The 26081-nt window shown below is 45.6% G+C and overlaps 1 protein-coding gene across 5 annotated transcripts in view; it reads right to left on the bottom strand.

The window, feature by feature from the left end:
• LOC137352316 (ras and EF-hand domain-containing protein-like) overlaps positions 1-26081 on the bottom strand; it is a 75565-nt gene that overhangs the window by 28117 nt on the left and 21367 nt on the right. For 2 of the 5 annotated variants that reach the window (XM_068017602.1, XM_068017600.1), the window contains exons 2-3: positions 8513-8643; positions 7806-7845 (exon numbers count right to left, since the gene is read on the bottom strand). In XM_068017602.1, the coding sequence (XP_067873703.1) occupies positions 8568-8643 (76 nt within the window). In that variant the 3' untranslated portion in view covers positions 7806-7845; positions 8513-8567. Of the gene's footprint in view, positions 1-1441; positions 1944-7805; positions 7846-8512; positions 8644-26081 lie in introns of those variants that run through there. The other 3 variants (XM_068017601.1, XM_068017605.1, XM_068017604.1) reach the window with 3 other exon arrangements.

The raw sequence follows: 26081 nt of genomic DNA on the forward strand, positions 1-26081 counted from the left end.
GGCAACTGGACATTATTCCGTCACACTTGTTACGACCAGGTGAGAAAGGGGTATAGGTCTCCTCTCTCAGCCTTTTACTGGTTTGGCCGTAACAGGGTTTAATTTTCAAATTACCTTGTTTTTAGCTTCCCCTCAGTGAATCCTTGCTCACTGCTCTCTAATTATGATTGCAAAGAAATCAACCAGACTGGTTTTCTCAGCTTTAAACAAGAAAAGTGCAAGTTTATTAAGCTTAAAACTCTAATTCAGTTATAAGTACTAAAAATACACGATGCGACCATGCTAGCCTAATAAACACATATGCAAATACAGACAGAGGAGGAGAAAGAAGGGGAAAGGTTTGAAATAATGGCTGGAGTTCAGTTTCTGGTTTTGGATTGGATGTAAAGTCTCTGATTGAAGTTAAGTCTTGCAGCTCTTGTTGGGGCCCAATGCACACTTTCAAACTTGTTTCGCTGGTCTTCTCTCTTGAGGCTTAAGTTACTTCTGTGGGTCCCTGGAACTTTGTATGAGAGACAGATAGAGAGGCCCTCTCTTCTTGAAGTTCACTTCCCAAAACTGTTCTGTGAGCACAATTCAATTCCCCAGGTTGGCCAGTGGGTTAGTCATGTGACTAGATTCTTGTTTAGAGCAGCCTCACCTGCGAGATTTGTGGATTCCTTCAAGCTCACCAGCCACCCTCAGTGGGGGGGGTGGGCGAGGGGTGGAATGCTGGCTCAAAAACTCTCAGTGCCTTTTGATCATCACTATGGATATAATCCATCTGGCTAATCGAAACAGGGAGTACTCCCATTGTCGTCTTCATGCAAATGTGCAGCAACCCTGTTTCCAGTCACTGTTGGGATCTTTTTAAACAAGTTATTTCAAGACCAGAAACCATTCAAAAATAATTTTCTAGATGAGGAAATTAATATATCTTATTTTGGCAGGTGTGGTTTCCATCACACACTCCTGACCTGTGCCTTTTAGATTGTGGACAGGCTTTGGGGAGTCAGGAAATGAGTTATTCACCACAGAATATCCAGTCTCTGACTTGCTCTTGTAGCTGTAGTATTTTGTGGCTGGTTCAGTTAAGTTTCTGGTCAATGGTAACCCCCAGGATGTTGATGGTGGGAGTCTCAGCAATACTAATGCTGTTGAATGTCAAGGGCACACGGTTAGATTCTCTCATGTTGGAGATGGTCATTGCATAGTACTTGTGTAGCGCAACTGTTACTTGACGTTTATGAGCACAAACCTGAATGTTGACCAGGTCTTGCTATGTCCCGGTATGGTCTGCTTCATTATCTGAGGAGTTGCGAATAGAACTGAACACTATGCAATCATCAGTGAACATCCCCACTTCTGACCTTATGTTGGAGGAAAGGTCATTGATGAAGCAGCCAAAGATGGTTGGACCTCGGATACTTCGCTGAGGAACTCTTGCAGCGATATCCTGGGACTGAGATGATTGGCCTCCCACAACCATAACCACCATCCATTGTTCCTGTATAAGTTTAATATAACTTATAACTTTTGAATTCTACTCCACTAGAAATGAACTCCAGTCCTTTGCGTGTATGTTTTACGGCTTTGTGGGTCTGTACACCTAAATCCCTTGCACCTCTACCCCACTTAGACTCTTAGTTTGCAAGGAGTGAGTAGGCTCCTTACTCCTCCTTTGGATCAGTCTTTCAATGTAGGCCACACCATTGTGATCTTCATCTCTCACCTCTGCAGTCAGACTAGGATGCAAGCTCTCCCTTTGGCTAGCTACTTCCTGGACCGTTCCATCCCACTGCACCCTAGCGCTCAGTGAGTCTGCCAATGGAGACTTCTCTCACCTAACCTCTAACATATGTGCAGTGCTTGACTTTGAGCTGGTGTTGCTAAAGTAAAATCAAGTGACACAGTGCCATCTTCATGTCAGCTCCTCATCCTCTGGGTGCTCTATATTTTGATGACTGAAAGTGAAGAGAGGAACAAGGATTAGTGTGATGGCTAAGCAGAGTCATCCCTGGTGAGACCCATCCCCACGATGTCTATGACTTGCTCTTTAAGTGAGGAGAGGACCTGAATGGGATGTTTTGCCTTCTTCCGTCCTTGCTTCCTCCCTACTACTGTTTGCTAGCTTTGCCTGGAAGAGTGAAGGGCGAATGTTACTGGTAGCCTTGTTGGAAGTTTTGTGATGTGCACATCCCAGGTTGAAGAGTAGTGCTGGTGTGCAAAGGGTGGCTGTGGTGTGATGGGCAGTAATAAAGAGAGTAGAAGGAGCAGAGTGTGGCATTAGGAGTAGACAGAGGTAGAGTGAAGAGTGATTCAGTGAATGGAGGTGAATGCTGGTACTTGGATGAGGGAAGAGTGGTGAGTGCAAGAACTTCAGATATTACAGGATTTAAACAGAGAGTGATATGAGATTGGAGTTGGGAGTTACCTTATTAACCTTGCTCAGGTTATTAAAAATCATCCTACATTAGAGCCAGGTCTGTGGGGTGATATTTCTGGAGCTGACACACATAACTACTTAAGCCTAAGTGTACGTCACCTTGAAGAGGTGCAGGCTACTTTTAAATAGTGGCAGGAATGCCATAAACTGAAAGCTCCGATTAGGCAAGTTGCCAATGAACAGCGGGACTAACGCTGGCACCCCGTGTAATTACAAAGAGGGCACCCGACCAATTTACCAGTCTTGCCCCACCCACCGTGACTAACCCAATATCGGCCTGAAGAAAAGGCTTTACAGAAATTTCAATATTTAATCAATCCTTGATCCATGCAGATGACAATGTTTACTGTTGTCTTCAGAGTCCATTTTCATCCTTACTGCCTATTGGAGCGTAGAATGAAAAACCTGGTGGGGAGAATCGTGTGACTATTACAGAACCCGCCGAACCTTGCTGCTTTCATTAGTTTCAAGCTACTGCCATGTGATCCTTATCAGATTTCACCCCCCCCCCCCCCCCCCCCCCACACTGTTCTTGTCAAGCCTAGTACGGACATGTCCTATTCATAATTTTAACCGTGCACGATCTTCAGCACAGCATCTTCTGGAACCAAATTTTCCTTTTGGTTTAAATAAATCTCAATGGACTTGAAAAGTGGACATGGGCTGCAAAGATGGCCACCAAAGGTCAGGTGACCTTGCCGTGTGTGTTCAAGAACTGAGTCACTGTCTGAAAGGACCAAAGAGTACCTTCCAGCCAAAGAGGTGTCATCAACGCCCATCTTGAAATCATAGGAAGAACCATAGAAAAATTACAGCACAGAAGGAGGCCATTCAGCCCATCATGTCTGTGCCGGCCAAAAAAAATAGCCGCCCAATCTAATCCCACCTTCCAGCACCTGGTCCGTAGCCTTGTAGGTTACCGCACTTCAGGTGCATGTCCAGGTACCTTTTCAATGGGTTGAGGGTTTCTGCCTCCTCCATCATTCCTGGCAGTGAATTCCAGACACCCACCACCCTCTGGATGAAAACATTTTTCCTCATGTCCCCTCTAATCCTTCTACCCATCACCTTAAATCTGTGCTTCCTGGTAATTGACCACTCAGCTAGGGGAATCTCTATCCAGGCCCCTCATAAGTCACCCCTCAGCCTCTTCCGTTGTAAGGAAGACAACCATAGCTGATCCAATCTTTCCTCATGGCTGCAACTTTCAAGCCCCAGCAACATTCTTGTAAATCTCCTCTGTGCTCTCTCCAAAGCAATTATGTTCTTCCTGTAATGTGGTGACCAGAACTGTATGCAATACTCCAGGTGTGGCCTAACCAGTGTTTTATACAGTTTTAGCATTACATCCCTGCTCCTGTATTTATACTTTGGCCAATAAAGGAAAGCATTCCATATGCTTTCTTCACCACTCTATCTACCTGTCCTGCCATCTTCAGGGACCTGTGGACATGCACTTCAAGGTCACTCTCAATATCCTCCCATTTATTTTGTATTCCCTTGCTTTGTTTGCCCTCCCCAAATGCATTACCTCACACTTCTCTGGATTGAATTCCATTTGATACTTGTCCGCCCGCTCAACCAAACCGTTGATATCAGTCTGGAATCTACAGCTATCCTGTTCACTATCAACTACACGGCCAATTTTTGTGTCATCAGCAAATTTCCCAATCATGCCTCCCACAGTCAAGTCCAAATTATTAATATAGATCACAAACAGCAAGGGACCCAATGCTGAGCCCTGTGGAACGCCACTGGAAACCACTTTTTATTTGCAAAAACATCCATCAACTGCTACCTTTTGCTTCCTCTCAATGAGCCAATTTTGGATCCAACCTGCCACATTCCCCTGTATCCCATGAGCTTTCATTTTTCGAACCAGTCTGCTGTTTAGTTTAGTTTAGTTTAGAGATACAGCACTGAAACAGGCCCTTCGGCCCACCGAGTCTGTGCCGACCATCAACCACCCAATTATTCTAATCCTACACTAATCCTATATTCCTACCAAACATCCCCACCTGTCCCTATATTTCCCTACCACCTACCTATACTAGTGGCAATTTAAAATGGCCAATTTACCTACCAACCTGCAAGTCTTTTGGCTTGTGGGAGGAAACCGGAGCACCCGGAGGAAACCCACACAGACACAGGGAGAACTTGCAAACTCCACACAGGCAGTATTGAACCCGGGTCACTGGAGCTGTGAGGCTGCGGTGCTAACCACTGCGCCACTGTGCCGCTATGCAGGACCTTGTCAAATAGCTTACAAAAATCCATGTAGACAATATCCACTGCACTACCCTCATCAATCCTTCTTGTTACTTCCTCAAAAACTTCAATCAAGTTCGGAAGACATGACCTTCCCTTAACAATTCCATGCTGACTATCCCTGATTAATCCATGCCTATCAAAGTGGCAGTTTATCTTGTCTCTCAGAATTGATTCAAATAATTTACCCACCACCGAGGTCAGACTGATTGGCCTATAATTATTTGGCCCATCCCTCGTACCCTTTTTAAACAGTGGTATAACATTCGCAGACCTCTGGCACCTCGCCCGTATCCAGTGAGGATTTGAAGATGATCCTCAGAGCATCCGGTATTTCTTCCCTGGCTTTCTTTAACAACCTGGGATACAATCTGTCTGGCCCTGGTGATTTATCTACTTTCAAGGATGTCAGACCCTCGAGTACTTCCTCTCTTATTATGCTTATTATATCCAATACTTCACACTCCTCCTCTTTTACTGAAATGTCTGCATCATCCCTCTCCTTTGTGAAGAGCAAGACAAAAGACTAATTAAGAACCCATCCCACATCTTCTGCATCCACATGTAAGTTCCTTTGTACACCTCTGATAGGCCCTACCCTTTCCTTAGCTATCCTCTTGCTCTTAATGTATTGATAAAACATCTTTGGGTTTTCATTGATTTTGCCTCCAATAATTTTTCATGTCCTCTCTTTGCTTTTCTAATTTTCTTTTTTACTTCACCCTTGCACTTTCTATGTTCCTTTAGGCTTTCTAAAGTATTAAGTTTTTTATGATTGTCATAAGGTTTCTTTTTCTGCTTTAACTTGCTCTGTATGCTTCTCGATAACCAGGGGCCTCTAGATTTGGCCATCCCACCCTTTATCTTTGTGGCGACATGCCTACACTGTGCCTGTAGAATCTCGCTTTTGAACGCCTCTCACTGGTTTGCTACTGATTTTCCTTCAAGTAGCTGTATCCAGTCCTCTTTCACCAGATCATCTCTCAGGTTTGTAAAATTTGCCAATTTAGAACTTTTACTCCTGTTTTATCTTTGTCCTTCCATGATTATGCTAAAACTAACTGTATTATGGTCACTATCTCCAAAATGGTCACCCACTGTTACTTCCTCCACTTGCCCAGCTTCATTACAGAAGCCTAAATCTAGAATTGCGCCCCCTCTCATTGGACTTGTTACATGCTGGCTAAAAAAGTTCTCTTGAATGCAGTTCAATAATTTAGTGCCCTTCACACTGTTTGTATCCCAGTTGAAATTAGGGTAGTTGAAATCCCCAACTATTATTCTCCTACAGTTTTTGCGCTCAGACATTTGCCTACATATTTGTTCTTCTAACTCCCTTTCACTATTTGGGGGTCTATAGTACACTTCTAGTAGTGTGGCTGCCCCTTTTTTATTTCTGAGCTCAAAGCATATGACCTCAATTGATGATTCATTTAGCATATCATCCCTTCTCACAGCTGTTATTGATTCCTTAACCAATATTGCTACTCTGCCTCCTTTTTTTATCCCCCTCTCTATCCCACCTGAAAACTCTATATCCAGGGATGTTGAGCTGCCATTCCTGCCCCTCCTTAAGCCAAGTTTCCATTATGGCAATGATATCGTGTTCCCATGTGTCTATCTGTGCCCTCAGTTTATCGGCTTTATTTACTATACTCCTTACATTTAAATAAATACCTTTTAACCCTGCCAAATTCCTGTGCTGCACACTTTTTAACCTTTGCTTCTTTTGTCTTTCAGAATCACTTGCTAATTTTCTACCTCCTGTTCCCTGCCCTGAAATTGTCCTATCTGAAACTGCCCTCAGATTCTCATCCCTCTGGCAAACACATTTAAACCATCCCCAACAGCACTAGCAAACATTCCTGCAAGGATATTTGTCCCAGTCCTTTTTAGGTGTGGACCATCTGGCTTGTACAGATCCCACCTTCCCCAGAACCGGTCCCAATACCCCAGAAATCTATAGCCCTCCCTTTTGCACCATCTCGCCAGCCACGCATTCATCTGGTGTATTCTCCTATGTCTATACTCACTAGCACGTGGCCTTGGGAGTAATCCAAAGATTACTACCTATGAGGTCCTGCTTGTTAATCTCTTTCCTAACTCCCTAAACTCAGCCTGCAGGACCTCATCCCTCTTTCTTCCTATATCGTTGGTACCAATGTGAACCACAACCTCTGGCTGTGCAACCTTGCCCTCCAGAATGCTCTGTAGCCACTCAGTGATATCCATGACCCTTGCTCCAGGGAGGCAACATACCATCCTGGAATTACCTCTGCGACCACAGAAACACCTATCTGTTCCCCTAACTGTAGAATCCCCTATAACTATTGCTCTCTTCTCTTTTCTCCTCCCTCCCTGCACAGCTGAGCCACCCATGGTGCTCTGGTCATGACGCTCACTGCACTCTCCAGACGAACCCTCTCTCCCATCAGTACTCAGAACTGAATACCGGTTCGAAAGTGGGATAAAGGCCGGCTACCCGACCCAAACCCGACGACATGTGTCGGGGTCGGACCAGGTCAGACATGCTCTATCACAGGTAAGTGGCTCCAATGTTAATTTAATTTTTGGACTGGAAAGGTGGTTTTGTTACAGTTATTTTCAGCTTGTGCAGATCAGCAACAAAGTGAAAAATGGAAGGTAAGTTAACAGATGTTTGGGTCAGGTCAGATGCTGGAAAAAATGCAAGGACTCGGACCGGGTCGGATGTGGCTCTGTCGGGCTTGGGTCGGGTGTTTTTTTGCAGATCCGAGCAAGCCTTTAAAGTGGGATGCCCTCTGGGGACTCCTGCACTTCCTGCCTTGTGTTTCTTGTCGGTCCCTCTCTGCCTGTGCTCTCTTAAGCTCCGGGGTGATTACCTCCTGAAATGTGCAATCCACATAGTTCTCTGCCTTGCAGATGCACCACAGTGATTCTAGCCATTGCTCAAGTTCTGAAACCCGGAGCTCAAGCTTCTGCAGCCGGTGACACTTCCTGCAGGTGTGTTTGTCAAGACACATGGTGTGTCCACGACTTCCCACATACCACAGGAGGCACATTCCATTTGGCCGAGCTGCCCTGCCATTACTAAGCTTTACAAACTAATTATTGCTAATGTAATAAGTCTTACCAGTTATTTGCCAATCATCTTCTTCCCTGTACTATGGAGGCTAAAAAGGCAGAAAAGAAAAGCAAGAGATCAAAGATCACCTCCTTCCCCAGTCAGTGAAATCCCTCACACAGACAACTCAGCCTTACACTCTGTCCAAACAGCAAAAAAAAGAACAAAGAACAGTACATTCTGCCCTCCAAGCCTGCGCCGATCTTGATGCCTGTCTGAACTAAAACCTTCTGCACTTCCGGGGTCCATATCCCTCTATTCACATCCTATTCATGTATTTGTCTAGATGCCTCTTAAACGTTGCTATCGTCCCTGTTTCCACCACCTCCCACAGCAGAAAGTTCCAGGCACTCACCACCCTCTGTGTGAAAATCTTGCCTCGCACATCCCCTCTAAACTTCGCCCCTCGCACCTTAAACCTATGTCCCCCTAGTAACTGACTCTTCCACCCTGGGAAAAAGCTTCTGACTATACACTCTGTCCATGCCACTCATAACTTTGTAAACCTCTATCATGTCGCCCCTCCACCTCCATCGTTCCAGGGAAAACAATCCGAGTTTATCCAACCTCTAATTATTAATAAATTACACTAACTAAAAACCTTAGTAGTACTAACCTTACCACTTAGAATGTAGCTATCCGAGTGTTTTTTTAAAAAGAACTTTTTTGCTCTCTCTGACTTTTTAAGCTAGTTAGCAATAACAGCTGTTACTTACCAACCAATCAGCTTAAGGATTTCTCGTGATGTCACTGTTAGTTTTTCCCCACTTGTCAAACTCGTGCCTTCCTCCCAGGTCCATCAACTGCTGCTCTGCTCTTCCAGGTCCTAAATGGAATGTTTTTTCTCCTGTAACAAAGAAGGTGATTGTCTTAAACCTCCTCAGGATGAATGTCTTAGAACAAATAAACAAGATGAGGCTAATCAACCTGGGCCCTCACCATATTTGGAAAAGGAACTGTGAGAAGTCACATGGTGGGGCAGCCGTGTTGGTCTCCTTTTAAAAATCTTTAACATACAGACTGCAAAAAAAAAAGCAGTTCACAAGCAGACAAGGCAGAACCATTGTGCCTTAAAAGAACTGGAGACTGTAACATCTTAAGGTCTCCTAACCTATTCCTTTTCAAGTCCAGCAGTACAGAAAACCAACCTCTTAGTAATACAAGCAACTAACTTCAGAGAGAGAGATAGAGAGATACAGCACTGAAACAGGCCCTTTGGCCCACCGAGTCTGTGCGGACCATCAACCACCCATTTATACTAATCCTATTTTAATCCCATGTCCCCTACCACATCCCCACAATTCTCCTACTACCTACTTACACTCTCTCTTTGGCCTCCTTATCTCGAGAGACAATGGGTAAACGCCTGGAGGTGGTCAGTGGTGTGTGGAGCAGCGCCTGGAGTGGCTGTAAAGGCCAATTCTAGAGTGACAGGATCTTCCACAGGTGCTGCAGAGAAATTTGTTTGTCGGGGCTGTTACACAGTTGGCTCTCCCCTTGCGCCTCTGTCTTTTTTCCTGCCAACTGCTAAGTCTCTTCGACTCGCCACACTTTAGCCCCGCCTTTATGGCTGCCCGCCAGCTCTGGCGAACGCTGGCAACTGACTCCCACGACTTGTGATCAATGTCACAGGATTTCATGTCGCGTTTGCAGACGTCTTTAAAGCGGAGACATGGACGGCCGGTGGGTCTGATACCAGTGGTGAGCTCGCTCTACAATGTGTCTTTGGGGATCCTGTCATCATCCATGCGGCTCACATAGCCAAGCCACCTCAAGCGCCACTGACTCAGTAGTGTGTATAAGCTGGGGATGTTGGCCGCCTCGTGGACTTCTGTGTTGGAGATATGGTCCTGCCACCTGATGCCAAGTATTCTCCGGAGGCAGCGAAGATGGAATGAATTGAGACGTCGCTCTTGGCTGACATACGTTGTCCAGGCCTCGCTGCCGTAGAGCAAGGTACTGAGGACACAGGCCTGATACACTCAGACTTTTGTGTTCTGTGTCAGTGCGCCACTTTCCCACGCTCTCTTGGCCAGTCTGGACATAGCAGTGGAAGCCTTTCCCATGCGCTTGTTGATTTCTGCATGTAGAGACAGGTTACTGGTGATAGTTAAGCCTAGGTAGGTGAACTCTTGAACCACTTCCAGAGCGTGGTCGCCAATATTGATGGATGGAGCATTTCTGACGTCCTGCCCCATGATGGTCGTTTTCTTGAGGCTGATGGTTAGGCCAAATTCATTGCAGGCAGCCGCAAACCTGTTGATGAGACTCTGCAGGCAATCTTCAGTGTGACATGTTAAAGCAGCATCGTCAGCAAAGAGGAGTTCCCTGATGAGGACTTTCCGTACTTTGGACTTCGCTCTTAGACGGGCAAGGTTGAACAACCTGCCCCCTGATCTTGTGTGGAGGAATTTCCTTCTTCAGAGGACTTGAACGCATGTGAAAGCAGCAGGGAGAAGAAAATCCCAAAAAGTGTGGGTGCGAGAACACAGCCCTGTTTCACGCCACTCAGGATAGGAAAGGGGTCTGATGATGAGGAGCCACCACGTTGAATTGTGCCTTTCATATTGTCATGGAATGAGGTGATGATACTTAGTAGCTTTGGTGGACATCCAATCTTTTCTAGTAGGGGCAATTTACACGAGGAGCAATTTATAATGGCCAATTTACCTATCAACCTGCAAGTCTTTAGCTGTAGGAGGAAACCGGAGCACCCGACAAAAACCCACACGGTCAAAGGGAGAACTTGCAAACTCCGCACAGGCAGTACCCAGAATCGAACCTGAGTCGCTGGAGCTGTGAGGCTGCGCCACTGTGCCACCCCATGACCTGCTGAAAATCCACCTCTTTGAGAGAATCCTGCAACGACTTTGATATACTACTCCGACTATCGAATCCACCCGACTACATTTCAGGAGTGAATACGCCTTCTTCATCGGGCTTGCAATGCTTGCCTTTTCTACAACACGAGCCAAATCACGTGACTTATGAACTATTCCTTTGCTTGTGATTTCTTAAAGTGCACTATCCTTTTTAACAGCTTTCTTTCTCAAGTGTGTGAGAGAGAGTAGTGAGTAACGTTGCATTAGACTTTCGTGTTGAAAGGGTGAATAAAAATAATCCTCTTTATTTAAACCCACAAAAAGCATGCTGCTATTATTCAAATTGGTCATACACTCAGGGGTGAAGAAACACACACATCTTCCTTTTCAAAAAACACTGATTACAGATTTAAAAAAAGGAAAAGAACTGGGGTTTCAGTTCTCTCTCAATTCTGTCCGTAACAGCTCTGTTCAGGTGGTACTTAACACCCAGATGGTAAGGGGGGAAATTTACTGCTTGGAATCTTCAGCCGCAGAGATGGAATTAAAATCAGCTAGGACCCTCACTCCTGAATGCTCACGAAACAACTGAGAACAATAAATGAAGGATTTTTGGGATGAGGACATGATAACAAGTCTGATAAACACTGGCATGAACCAGTTGGGCTGAATGACCTGTTTCTGTGCTGTACAGTCTATGTAATTCCATGATCAGGCTCAAGTGTGGTACCCATGATGGAATAGATTCCTGACACTCACTGTCTACTCTTGGGCACGAAGATCAGGTGCAATGTTAGTTGAACTGTAACTCAATAGGAAAAGTGATTTTTGAAAGTTGAAGAGCAAGGAGGAAAATGTTTAAGAGAATAAATACATTTGAAAATGATTAGAATATTTAATTATTGTCATACAAATAAGTGCAGCTGTATTTTTGCATCCCAGATGTAATCCCTTGTCTAAATATTGCAAGCTGTCAACATTTGTGGTCTGTTCATTTAAAGCTGATGGAATGCACGCTTTTCTTTATTTAATTCTCAATCTGGAGGCTGTGGTAGTTAACTCACATCCACACAGCTGACTGACAGATCTAAATGTAAGCAAATACAGCAGAGTGTACTTAACTGTAGCTCAGTAATTAAAGGGAATTTGACGTGTAAAAAAAAATCCAGAAAGTTTATTTTGAGAAGGACTCGGGTAATACTGTGGAGTCATGCATCTTTAAATGTGCAGCAAGAACAAATACTTAGGCAGCTGAACCTTTGCAACACCAGAAAATTAATTGCTTATCTATTCTGTAAGTTCCTTTAAAGAATGGAGCCACCGTTCTTAATTGATGCAGAGATAAAGGAACTCAATTGGAATGGATCACATATTGCCTGTTATATGCTTGCTGTTAACACGACAGAACTGCACCAATTTTGTTTTTTGTTTGAAACATCTTACTTGTAGAAAACCTGAAAATACAAAAACCAAGAAGCTTTCTATATTTTATCTATTGTCCTATTTATCCTATTTCCCTCAAGTAGTAAACAGGTGAGTGCTCACATAAATATTTGCAAGTACTGGCCATCAAACGTATCAGAGTGAAATAAAAGTTGTTTTTTTATTCATTCATGGGATGTGGGCGACCCTGGCCACGTCAGAATTTACTGCCCTTGAGAAGGTGGTGGTGAGCTGCCTTCTTGAACCGCTGCAGTTCATTTGGGGTAGGTATATCCACAGTGCTGTTAGGAAGGGAGTTCCAGGATTTTGACCCAACGACAGCGAAGGAACGGCGATTGAGCTCCAAGTCAAGATGGTGTGTGACTTGGAGGGGAACTTGCAGGTGGTGGTGTTCCCATGTATTTGCTGCCCTTGTCCTTCTAGTTGGTAGAGGTCGCGGGTTTGGAAGGTGCTGTCTAAGGAACCTTGGTGCATTGCTGCAGTGCATCTTGTAGATGGTACACATTGCTGCCACTGTGCGTCGGTGGTGGAGGGAGTGAATGTTTGTAGATGGGGTGCCAATCAAGCGGGCTGCTTTGTCCTGGATGGTGTCGAGCTTCTTGAGTGTTGTTGGAGCTGCACCCATCCAGGCAAGTGGAGAGTATTCCATCACACTCCTGACTTGTGCCTTGTAGATGGTGGACAGGCTTTGGGGAGTCAGGAGGTGAGTTACTCGCCTCAGGATTCCTAGTCTCTGTCCTGTTCTTGCAGCCACGGTATTTATATGGCTACTCCAATTCAGTTTCTGGTCAATGGTTGCCCCTAGGATGTTGATAGTGGGGGATTCAGCGATGGTAATGCTGTTGAATGTCAAGGGGAGATGGTTAGATTCTCTCTTGTTGGAGATGGTCATTGCCTGGCATTTGTGTGGAGCGAATGTTACTTGCCACTTATCAGCCCAAGCTTGGATATTGTCCAGGTCTTGCTGCATTTCTACACGGACTGCTTCAGATTCTGAGGAGTCGCGAATGGTGCGAACATTGTGCAATCGTCAGCTAACATCCCCACTTCTGACCTTATGATTGAAGGAAGGTCATTGATGAAGCAGCTGAAGATGGTTGGGCCTAGGACACTACCCTGAGGAACTCCTGCAGTGATGTCCTGGAGCTCAGATGATTGACCTCCAACAACCACAACCATCTTCCTTTGCGCTAGGTATGACTACAACCAGCGGAGGGCTTTCCCCCTCATTCCTATTGACCTCAGTTTTGTTAGGGCTCCTTGATGCCATACTCAGTCAAATGCTGCCTTGATGTCAAGGGCAGTCACTCTCACCTCACCTCTGGAGTTCAGCTCTTTTGTCCATGTTTGAACCAAGGCTGTAATGAGGTCAGGAGCTGAGTGGCCCTGGCGGAACCCAAACTGAGCGTCACTGAGCAGGTTATTGCTAAGCAAATGCCGCTTGATGGCACTGTTGATGACACCTTCCATCACTTTACTGACGATTGAGAGGAGGCTGAAGGGGCGGTAATTGGCCGGGTTGGACGTGTCCTGCTTTTTGTGTACAGGACATACCTGGGCAATTTTCCACATTGCCGGGTAGATGCCAGTGTTGTAGCTGTACCGGAACAGCTTGGCTAGGGGCGTGGCACGTTCTGGAGCACAGATCTTCAGTACTATTGCCGGATTATTGTCAGGGCCCATAGCTTTTGCAGTATCCAGTGCCTTCAGTCGTTTCTTGATACCACGCGGAGTGAATCGAATTGGCTGAAGTCTGGCATCTGTGATGCTGGGGACTTCAGGAGGAGGCCGAGATGGATCATCAACTCAGCACTTCTGGCTGAAGATTGTTGCAAATGCTTCAGCCTTATCTTTCGCACTGATGTGCTGGGCTCCCCCATCATTGAGGATGGGGATATTTGTGGAGCCACCTCCTCCAGTTAGTTGTTTAATTGTCCACCACCATTCACGACTGGATGTGGCAGGACTGCAGAGCTTAGATCTGATCCGTTGGTTGTGGGATCACTTAGCTCTGTCTATCGCATGCTGCTTACGCAGTTTGGCATGTAAGTAGTCCCGGGTTGTAGCTTCACCAGGTTGACACCTCATTTTGACGTATGCCTGGTGCTGCTCCTGGCATGCCCTCCTGCATTCTTCATTGAACCAGGGTTGGTCTCCTGGCTTGATGGTAATGGTAGAGTGGGGGATATGCCGGGCCATGAGGTTACAGATTGTGGATGAGTACAATTCTGCTGCTGCTGATGGCCCACAGCGCTTCATGGATGCCCAGTTTTGCATTGCTAGATCTGTTTGAAATCTATCCCATTTAGCATGGTGATAGTGCCACACAACACGATGGAAGTTCATTGATTCATAGCAGAATATGCTATAAAGGTGGGCAGGGTGCCCGCAAGACTGATGGCAGAGGGTACGTTTGATTCAAAGAAAGAAAATCTTCAACCTGTGTAGCATTCTTCACATTCTCAGGATGTCCCCAAGTGCTTTACAACCAATTAATTATTTTGTAAGTGTTGAATGTGGGCAATCACAACAGCTAATGCATGCAAGTTGCCACAAACAGCAAATAGATGAGTGATCAGAGAAATTGTTTTTGGTGGTGTTGGTTGAGAGAGGGATGTTGACCGGGGCAGTAGGACACCTGAAACAAAAAATGCTAGAAATACTCAGCAGGTCAGGTAGCAACCGTGGAGAGAAAAACAGAGTTAACGTTTCAGGTCTATGTCGCAGGAAGACACTCTTTGCTTTTTATCAAATCGACGTACACCTGAAAAGCAGGTAGTACTTTAGTTAACGTCTCATCCAGAAAACAAAATGATCAGTTTTGTTTTAGGCGCAGATAGAGTGGGAAGTGAGCCTGATCAATATGGATGATCAGGCCTCATTTAAATATGAGTGGTGAGCTGCTAATGCCAATCACACTGATTTATAATCAGATTGCCATTTGGGAAGGTGGTAAATCCGGTAGGCTCACCATTTTTCAAAGCCAGCTTGCATCTCTTAAAGGCGTGGTGTATGGTTCATTGGCAGTGTGAGCTAAGTACATTTATGGAGCAGAGGCATAATGTCCACAGCTAAGTCAACCCGATTTTCTGATAGCGCAGTGGAGGAACTTATCGAAGAAGTCAAGCCAGGAATGTGTTCCCATTTCCCTCAAGTAGCAAACAGTGCAATGACAAACAAGTCAGCATGCATGGAGATGTGGCTGAGTAGGTCTGAGCCAGCAGCATTCCTCCAGTGATCTGGCTGCAGTGTCACAAAATGATTAATGGCCTTACCAGGACTGGAAAGGTAAGATTCTTCTACACACACCTTTTATTCTGAAGACAACTCTGCTTAACCACACTTTTCCCATAGCAGTATCAATCCTTCCCTCCCTGCTGTACAAGCATCTTCTCCAATTACAACAGAACACCTCATTATATATTCTTCTGCTCTCACTGACTCACTTAACACCTGCTACTGCCCTCAAAACTGGCAAACAACTTTCTGCTTTTCATTTGTTTGCACCTGGACTAATTCTCACATTTCCATTAGGTTCTTTGACACTTCACACTGTATACACTTTCTTTCATCCAGTAACTTCCCTTCTTGCACACTATGTAAACCTGCCGCACAATATTTTCACAGGCCACATTCTATCCCACTTTGATTCTTCTTGCACACAACAGAAGGGAATCTGGAAGAAATGGGAGACACAGCTGTGTTGTAAACTCTTACTCTAATGGTGGACACCTCTATTGATACCATTAAGGCAGAACCTGCAGAATCTGCAGTGCTGGAGATGGTGAGGCTGGAGCACCACAATTTTAAACATTGCGGACTCTCCACCCTAGGACTCGAGACAGACTGATGATCGCTTTTGTTCCCAGCTTGTTACATTTATAACACTTAGAATTGCCCCTCACTGATTTGCATGTCTCTACGGTCTTTAGCTCAAGTAATGACTGTTGTGGAATATTTAGCTTGTAGGATCCCAGTGCTTGAGAAAATGCATAACTTAAGGTTCTGATCTCTTGATCAACCAACCAACAAATGATTACTTAACATTAATGCAGACCCTACATTCATTATGTTCTCTAAAACTAATTACCATTTCAGTAACATTTCATTTTCATCACCAATTCTCTATAACATTTTAAATTTGTACTTAGATTAGTCAGCCTCCTCTGGTGTTGTAAATGAGTCAGATAACAAGATTAATTCTTGATCTGTCTGTGATGTCTCTTCTGTCTCTCTTCTGTTTCTATTTCTTTCTCTCTTTCCTGCTGCTCCTCTTCATTTTGCTGCTCCCTCTTTTTCTTTCAGGCGGGAGGTGATAGGTAGAATAATGCAGTGTGGTGGGTAGAAGGGAGCCAACAATGGCTGCAGGATGGATTGGGGGTGGAGTTTGGGAAAATTATGGGCCTAATCAACTTTCTTTCTGTCCCCTCTGCCAATCACTCACGTTACTTCCATCCCCTCACTTCTATTATTCCATCACCTTGGCCTGGCTCGTAATTCTTCCACTTCTTCCCATGCCCTGACACCATTACTGGTCCTACTTCTTTCCCTTCAAAATACCTACTTCAGCCCTGTATCCTTACTCAATCACCTGTAACTCTTCATCCTCTTGCCCTCAATCCCACTCACGACCTCCAAGAGCAGGTGGGAGGAGGTTTCATTCTTCTTTTCCCTCTCTCCATCCATTCTTCCCTTCCTATCTGTTTCTCTCAAAACATCTTTGTTTGGCTTCAAAATTGAACTTAAAAAAAAAATTAGAATGAAGACATTTTCTGCCTGCCTTTCTCACTATCCAACTCTCTCTCTCATTAGGATCTCTGTATCACAACTGCAAGAAATTAATAATTATCTCTTGAACTGTTAGCAAAAAAAGAAAATGAGCATTTAGTTGGCTTCAAATTCCAACTTTAAAAAACAATTGAGCTAACATTAACATAAAGTTTCTTTCTCTCTCCTCTCCCCTTCCCCTCCCTTTCATTCTTTGTTCTGTTCCAGTCTCTCTCCTCTCAGAACAAAGAACAGTACAGCACAGGAACAGGCCATTCGGCCCTCCAAGCCTGAGCCGATCTTGATGCCTGCCTAAGCTAACACCTTCTGCACTTCCGGGGCCCATATCACTCTACTCCCTTCCTAAACATATATTTGTCAAGATGTCTCTTAAACGTCGCTATCGTATCTGCTTCCACCACCTCCTCTGGCAGCAAGTTCCAGGCACTCACCACCCTCTGTGTAAAAAACTTGCCTCGCACATCCCCTCTAAACTTTGCCCCTCGAACCTTAAACCTATGTCCCCTAGTAACTGACTCTTCCACCCTGGGAAAAAGCTTCTGACTATCCACTCTGTCCATGCCGCTCATACTTTGTAAACCTCTATCATGTCGCCCCTCCACCTCTATCGTTCCAGTGAAAATAATCCGAGTTTTTCCAAGCTCTCCTCATAGCTAATGCCCTCCAGACCAGGCAACATCCTGGTAAACCTCCTCTGTACCCTCTCCAAAGCCTCCACGTCCTTCTGGTAGTGTGGCAACCAGAATTGCACGCAATATTCTAAGTGTGGCCTAACTAAGGTTCTGTACAGCTGCAACATGACTTGCCAATTTTTATACTCTATGCCCCGACCGATGAAGGCAAGCATGCCGTATGTCTTCTTGACTACCTTATCCACCTGCGTTGCCACTTTCAGTGACCTGTGGACCTGTACGCCCAGATCTCTCTGCCTGTCAGTACTCCTAAGGGATCTGCCATTTACTGTGTACCTCCCACCTGCATTAGACCTTCCAAAATGCATGACCTCACATTTGTCCGGATTAAACTCCATCTGCCATTTCTCCACCCAAGTCTCCAACCGATCGATATCCTGCTGTATCCTCTGACAATCCTCATCATTATCCGCAACTCCACCAACCTTTGTGTCATCCGCAAACTTACTAATCAGACCATCTACATTTTCCTCCAAATCATTTATATATACGACAAACAGCAAAGGTCCCAGCACTGATCCCTGCGGAACACCACTAGTCACATCCCTCCATTCAGGAAAACACCCATCCACTGTTACCCTCTGTCTTCTGTGACTGAGCCAGTTCTGTATCCATCTCGCCAGCTCACCTCTGATCCCGTGTGACTTCACCTTTTCCACCAGTCAGCCATGCGGGACCTTGTCAAAGGCTTTACTAAAGTCCAGATAGACAACATCCACCGCCCTTCCCTCATCAATCATCTTTGTCACTTCCTCAAAAAACTCAAAGTTAGTAAGACACGACCTCCCCTTCACAAAACCATGCTGTCTCTCGCTAATAAGTTCGTTTGTTTCCAAATGGGAGTAAATCCTGTCCCGAAGTATCCTCTCTAATAGTTTCCCTACCACTGACGTAAGGCTCACCGGCCTATAATTTCCTGGATTATCCTTGCCACCCTTCTTAAACAAAGGCACAACATTGGCTATTCTCCAGTCCTCTGGGACCTCACCTGCAGCCAATGAGGATGCAAAGATTTCTGTCAAGGCCCCAGCAATTTCTTCCCTTGCCTCCCTCAGTATTCTAGGGTAGATCCCATCAGGCCCTGGGGACTTATCTACCTTAATGCTTTGCAAGACACCCAACACCTCCTCCTTTTTGATAATGAGATGACTGAGACTATCTACACTCCCTTCCCTAGGCTCATCATCCACCAAGTCCGTCTCCTTGGTGAATACTGATGCAAAGTACTGATTTAGCACCTCGCCCATTTCCTCTGGCTCCACACATAGATTCCCATCTCTGTCCTTGAGTGGGCCATCCCTTTCCCTGGTTACCCTCTTGCTCTTTATATATGTATAAAAAGCCTTGGGACTTTCCTTAATCCTGTTTGCCAATGACTTTTCATGACCCCTTTTAGACCTCCTAACTCCTTGCTTAAGTTCCTTGCTACTGTCTTTATATTCCTCAAGTGCTTCATCTGTTCCCAGTCTTCTAGCCCTTACAAATGCTTCCTTTTTCTTTTTGACTAGGCTCACAATATCCCGTGTTATCCAAGCTTCCCGAAACTTGCCAAACTTGTCTTTCTTCCTCACAGGAACATGCTGGTCCTGGATTCTAATCAGCTGACGTTTGAAAGACTCCCACATGTCAGATGTTGATTTGCCCTCAAACAGCCGCCCCCAATCTAAATTCTTCAGTTCCTGCCTAATATTGTTATAATTAGCCTTCCCCCAATTTAGCACCTTCACCCGAGGACTATTCTTATCCTCATCCACAAGTACCTTAAAACTTATGGAATTGTGGTCACTGCTCCCGAAATGCTCCCCCACTGAAACTTCGACCACCTGGCCGGGCTCATTCCCCAATACCAGGTCCAGAATGGCCCCATCCCTAGTTGGACTATCTACATACTGTTTCAAGAAGCCCTCCTGGATGCTCCTCACAATTTCTGCCCCATCAAGCCCTAGCACTAAGTGAGTCCCAGTCAATATTGGGAAGTTAAAATCACTCACCACTGCAACCCTGTTACCTTTACATCTTTCCAAAATCTGTCTACATATCTGCTCCTCTACCTCCCGCTGGCTGTTGGGAGGCCTGTAGTAAACCCCCAACATCGTGACTGCACCCTTCCTATTCCTGAGCTCCACCCATATTGCCTCGCTGCATGACCCCTCTGAAGTGTCCTCCCGCAGTACAGCTGTGATATTCTCCTTAACCAGTAATGCAACTCCCCCACCCCTTTCACATCCCCCTCTATCCCGCCTGAAGCTTCTAAAGCCTGGAACATTTAGCTGCCAATCCTGCCCTTCCCTCAACCAAGTCTCTGTAATAGCAACAACATCATATTTCCAAGTACTAATCCAAGCTCTAAGTTCATCTGCCTTACCTGTTATACTTCTCGCATTGAAACAAATGCACTTCAGACCACCAGTCCCGCTGTGCTCAGCAACATCTCCCTGCCTGCTCTTCCTCTTAGTCCTACTGGCCTTATTTACTATGTCCTCCTCATTTACTTCACTAGCTGTCCTACTGCTCTGGTTCCCACCCCCCTGCCACACCAGTTTAAACCCTCCCGAGTGACGCTAGCAAACCTTGCAGCCAGGATATTAGTGCCCTTCCAGTTTAGATGCAACCCGTCCTTCTTGTACAGGTCCCATCTGTCCCTGAAGGGAGCCCAATGGTCCAGATATCTGAAACCCTCCCTTCTACACCAGCTGCTCAGCCACGTGTTTAGCTGCACTATCTTCCTATTTCGAGCCTCACTTGCACGTGGCACAGGGAGTAATCCAGAGATTACAACCCTAGAGGTCCTATTTTTTTAACTTACTACCTAACTCCCTAAACTCCCCCTGCAGCTTAATGTATTTTCGGATATTTATAAACCATCAAACAAAAACGTTATAATCGATCTGCATTCAGAACATTTTTTTCATGCGTGCAAGAACAGCCTATCATTTTTAATAAATATTTTATCTCAAAACTTGTGAAATATGGCCTCTTATTTTTCAAAATTATTTAAAGAAAAGCTACTCAGTACTAAGTGCTTGCAAATACTTTCAAATGACTCAAAAGACAACTTAGTGGATAAATCTAATCATATCGGCTGACAAGTCAGTGACAAGCCCGTCTCCGCAGGGCCTAGGGAGCCATGCCAAATTTTTCACTCCCCAGGCCCTTCATTGGCCTTGGGTGGGACTTCCACCTCCTTGAGGCAGCAGGCCGGCAGCACTTAGTCCCAGCAGCACCACCGGGAGTGGTGGCCATTGCTGGGACTACACCCAGCCAACGGCAGAAAGAGGAAGGACAGTCCCAGAAAGCAGGTAAGTTTTTGAGGTCTCGCCAGGGACAATCGGCCAGGCAATGGTGAGGCAACGGGGGGTTAGTTAGAGGGGTTGGGAGGGGTATTGTGCATTGGGGGGGTAGTTGGGACTTCAGGGGCAGCCCTCCATGGGGTACAGTGTGCCTGATTAGGAGGGCTCCCTCCCCAGCCCGCAAGAAGGCCACCAGGTCTTGGGACCTTTGCTAGCTGTGGGTAAAATACCTGTGGCGGCAGGAGGAGGCCCTGAAGTGGCAGTTAATTGGTCACTTAGAGGCCTTGATTGGCCTTGGGCAGGGGAGCTGTTTCTCGCCACCGCTGGCCCGCGTAAAATTGCAGTGGAGACGGGAAACCATCAGGAACGGCATCCTTTGTCTGCCAGTCAATTTTTTGGCCCTTACCTCCCGCCACCAGCCCACTCGTTGTGGGGGGGGGGGGGCGTAAAATTCCGGCTATTATTTTGAAGTATGTACTCTTTATTCCCTTAAAGTATTTGGACATCAGAAATATCAGTTGCTGTAAAAGGCAGATGAAAAACATTCAAAAAGAATTTTGAGATCTTTGTGATCAGATTGTGCAATGACAGGGTAATATCCTTGAACTACAGTGAAACCTCTAAAAGCAGACACTCCCAAAAAATGAATATCTGCAAAAAAAAAAAGACACTTATTGGCAGACCCAATTATGGAGAAAATCCAGAAGAAACACTCTGATACCACAGACACTCTCAGATTACCAACACACCAAGTTCTTTTATAAATTAAAACACAGGAGATGTGGGTCAGCATAATGTGGTGGAGGGTTTAATGAAAAGAAACAGTTTTTGTGGAATGAGAAAATCTTTACCCAGCATCCATAGTGACAGAGAAACCACTCTATCTCTGGGATTGACTGCTTGCATAGCGCTATTCCAGGGATAGAGTGGTTCCTCCATTGCTATGAATACTGGGTAAAGCAATCCCCATTCGACAAGAGCAGTTTTGTTGACAAAACCTGCTGCTGTCTCATGCTGACCTGCATGCACTGACCTCACCAGGATCCTAAATCAAGGAAAGACATTGCAAACAGTGGGAAGGGCTGTTCCTTTCCTGCCCCAGCTCTGCATTTTGTTGTATAAGATAGCAAGTATCGTGCGCCGTACAATGCAAGCAAGAGCTTTAACTGTGAGCTCGCCTGTGAACTGTGAATGCCACCTGCAGGAGTAACAGATACTGCAAATGCTTTTAGTGAATTTTCAACATACATCCGCCAAATCAAATTCAATATATAAAAGATGTTTCTTGCTTTAGTGCCTTACTTTTTAGTGATAGTCCCAACTGGTTCCTTATTCATAGCTCTTGTGGACATTATGCCCTGTCTGCCAACTCACGGGCACCCTGGAGTGTTTCCACTTTTACTCCATTGCTTGTCTGTATTTTTTAATCTTGTATTTGTGATACAATACTTATACTTTTGTTGCTCTATCTTCATCCTTCTGATTCTGCTGCCTCTCTTTGTTCCAGAGCTGTTGCTTTCTTTGCTTACTGCCCATGCCTGTACCCCTCCATATCGCTGCTTTATGCACGCCTGGTTCCTGTCAGTACTGACTTCCAGTCTCTGTCAGATTCACCATTTGTAACTTTTTGTACTTCTTGCTGATTATTTGCTCATTGTAATTGTCACTTGCTAATATTTATTTTAATTTATACTTTGAATGGCTTGCTTGATCGGAGTATCATATTTATCACAAGTTAGCTGCTGTCACAGCAACATGTTATGTTGAATGATAATTTTTTTCAATCCACCGGCTGGAGACCTGAGTTTATATATTTTTTTAAGATAAAAGGTGATTTAGCGAGCAGCTTAGTATTAGAGCGCGCTGTGCCCGGGCCCGCGCGGTAGTCCATTCGAATATCATCCAGATTCCGATTAATATTAGTATCACCCCCAGCCCCCCGAACATTCCATTTTCTAATGTGTCCCGCCACACCTGATATCGCTCAGCGTACCAGGTGGTCTCCATGATGGGCACTATCCCAAGCTCAGTCAATGTCCCCTTGATTATATCTTTTCAGTTGGGACCAGTGTTTCCACCGGCCCTTCCCTTTCATATCGACACATGCACAGGTATCACTTGTCATGATAATATTGTACGGCCCGGTCCACTTTGGGGCGAATCCCGCCTGTTTCGGGGTGACCCGTACCAAAACTCTTTCCCCTACTTGGGGTGTGGGTTTATCAATTCTATCCTTGTTCTATATCTCTAAGTCCCGTATAATCTGTTGATCCCTGTCGTAATTCTCTTAGCTGCGAATCCAATTGTCTTATGTACTGCCTGATTCGATCCCGTAGGGGTCCCATATCCTCCCCGCCTACTATAATAATTTCAGGAAGTTGCATAGCCCTCCCTGCCATAAGTTCGAAGGGGGTCAGTCCCATTGTTCGATTTGGCGTGGCTCTGAGCCTCATCAGTATACAGGGTAAAATGTCTACCCACCCCTTCCCAGTCTCAGAGATGGCCTTTGCTATAGCTGTTTTTAAAGTGCGGTTCATTCGTTCTACCATTCCTGAACTCTGTGGATGATAGGGGATATGAAAGCGTTGTCGGATCCCCAATAACCCACAGGCTCATTTCATGACCTGTCCTGTAAAGTGGGTGCCTTGGTCTGAGTCAATCTGGAGTGGCACCCCCCAACGTGGTATTATGTCGAATGCAAGGATTCGTGCTACGGTGGATGCCCCGCAATCCCGGGTGGGGAATGCTTCTACCCGTCGAGTAAATTGATCAATGATTATCAGACAATACCTTCTCCCTCTACTGTTAGGTAAAGGTCCTGTGAAGTCAATCTGGAGATTCTCCCATGGACCCTTAGGTCGGGTTTGATGCGCCATTTTTACTTTTATAGGCCTTCCTGGGTTATGTTGCGCGCATATTATACAGTGTTGACATTGCTTTGCTACGTCTCTCCCTGTGCCGGCCCACCACCAGTCTCTAGTTAGGCGATTCAGCATTCCGTCACGTCCGGTATGGTCGGGTTCATGATATAATTTGAGTAGTTCGGTCTGTATGGAAGATGGGGCGACCACTCGTAACTCCTTTCGCCACACCCCATCTCCCCCCATGGCTGCCCCTTGGCGTTCCCATCAAGATCGTTCCTCAGGGTCAGCCTCTTCCTGCACCCTTCTAATATTTAATTCCTCTGGTCCTATCGCGGCTACTGGAATAACCTGTGGCACAGCCACTTCTGCGGCATTCCGAACTGCTTGGTCTACTAGCATGTTCCCCTGTTGTTCTTTACTTTTGACCTTCTGGTGCGCCTTGATTTTTATTACGGCTGCAGCAGCTGGGTGCTTAGCTGCTTCCACTAATTCTCGAACCACGTTCTCGTGTTTAATGTGTCCCCCTCCGGATGTTCGATACGCTCCTCTACTCCATGCGGCCATATAATCGTGTACTACCTCAAATGCGTATCTACTGTCGGTGAACATATTCACGCGTTTTCCTTCTGCTAATTTCAAAGCTTCTGTCAGGGCTACCAATTCAGCAACTTGGGCAGATATTGTTCCTTCCAGCCCCCCTTGTGAGAGAACTGTGCCCATTTGGTCTACCACGGCCCATCCTGTACGGAACTGTCCATTTATATATCGTCGAGATCCGTCAACGTATAGGGTCACATCGGTATCAGTGAGGGGTTCGTCTGCTATTTCTCCCTCTACTTCTTGATCCATTTCTACCTGGCATTGGTGAGGCTCCCCCTCGGCTATTATTCCTTCAGCCGGGTTGAGTCCTGTATCTCTAATGATTTGTATGGATTGATCTTTAGGTAATAATACCGCCTCCCATGTAGCCCGTCGAGCGTCGGACACTGTTTTTAATCTCCCGGTGTTTAACAATTCTACTATAGTATGTTTTGTGTGTATGATCAGTTGTCCTGACATGGTGACAGGCTCGCTTACCTTTGCGGCCCATGCTGCGCAATCGAGGGCTGCTATGCATCGATGGAGCCCCCTTACTACCGGGGATTCCTGTGTGGAGTAGTACGCCACTGGTCTCATCTCCCCTCCCCTCTCCTGGGCAACTACAGCACTATAGAATCCCCCATCAAGGTCGTAATAAATGTGAAATGGCTTTGTCATGTCTGGCAGCCTGAGGGCTGGAGCTGCTAGTCGTTCTGCCTTTAATTTACTGTATGCTTCCTCCTGCTCTTCTCCCCATCCCACTTGCTCTGTTCCTGGTTTTCCCCCTTTTACTAGGCGTTGGATAGGTTCTGCCAGGGTAGCGAATTGGGAAATAAAATTTCTACAGTAATTGAATAAGCCTATCACTCGTCGCACTCCCCGCACTGTTATAGGTTGGGGCATATTAGCGATTGCTGTCTTGCGGTCGGCAGGGAGGGTTTTTGCCTGACTTATGTCATGTCCTAACTATCGTACCTGGGTCTGGCCGATCTGTGCCTTTCGTGGGTTGATTTTAAATCCTGACTCCTCCAATGTCCTTAATACCGTGATCAGGGTCCCTAAGTGTTCGCGTGTAGTTGTCGAGGCTATCAGGATGTCATCTACGTACTGTAAGATCGTACTATTATGTCGGTTTAGGTCACACCTTTCCAAAGTCTTACACATGATCCGGTGAAAAATATCTGGGCTATTGTGAAATCCCTGTGGAAGTCTGGTCCAGGTATATTGTTTGCCCTTTGAAGTAAAGGCAAATTTTTCCTGGGACTCACGGTCCAATGGGATTGACCAGAATCCGTTTGCGATATCCAGGACCGTAAAAATCCAATGTTCCGGATTCAAACCATTGACGATAGTAGCTGGACTGGCTACGATAGGATGCTCTTTAGGCGTTACCTTATTCAGGGCTGTATAATCTATAGTTAACCAGTAACTCCCATTGGGTTTCTTAACCAGCCACATGGGGGAGTTTGTGGTTGATACTGTTGGCCGGAGAATACCCTGCTCTACCAGAGCCAGGTGTAGTTTTAATAAGTCCGCAATCTTGCTTACTCTTAGCCCAGACTCCTGGTATGGCCTGGCATATCGATCCCAATACCCCCTCTTTAACCAATCTCTGGCCAAGGTATTAATGCTGCCTATCATTGCTATATTTCTCACTGAGACCCATTTCCCGGTGATCTTGTCTTTATACCCCTGTCTAGTGGTCCAAGATATTTGTCCTTTTCATGCGTCTACTATCGTGCCCAGCTCTCTGAGTAAGTCCATACCCAGTATTGTACCTTCTGGGTTCGGACACACCCAGAACTGG

The sequence above is a fragment of the Heterodontus francisci genome, chromosome 38 (assembly GCF_036365525.1).
Source record: "Heterodontus francisci isolate sHetFra1 chromosome 38, sHetFra1.hap1, whole genome shotgun sequence".
Lineage (NCBI taxonomy): Eukaryota > Metazoa > Chordata > Chondrichthyes > Heterodontiformes > Heterodontidae > Heterodontus > Heterodontus francisci.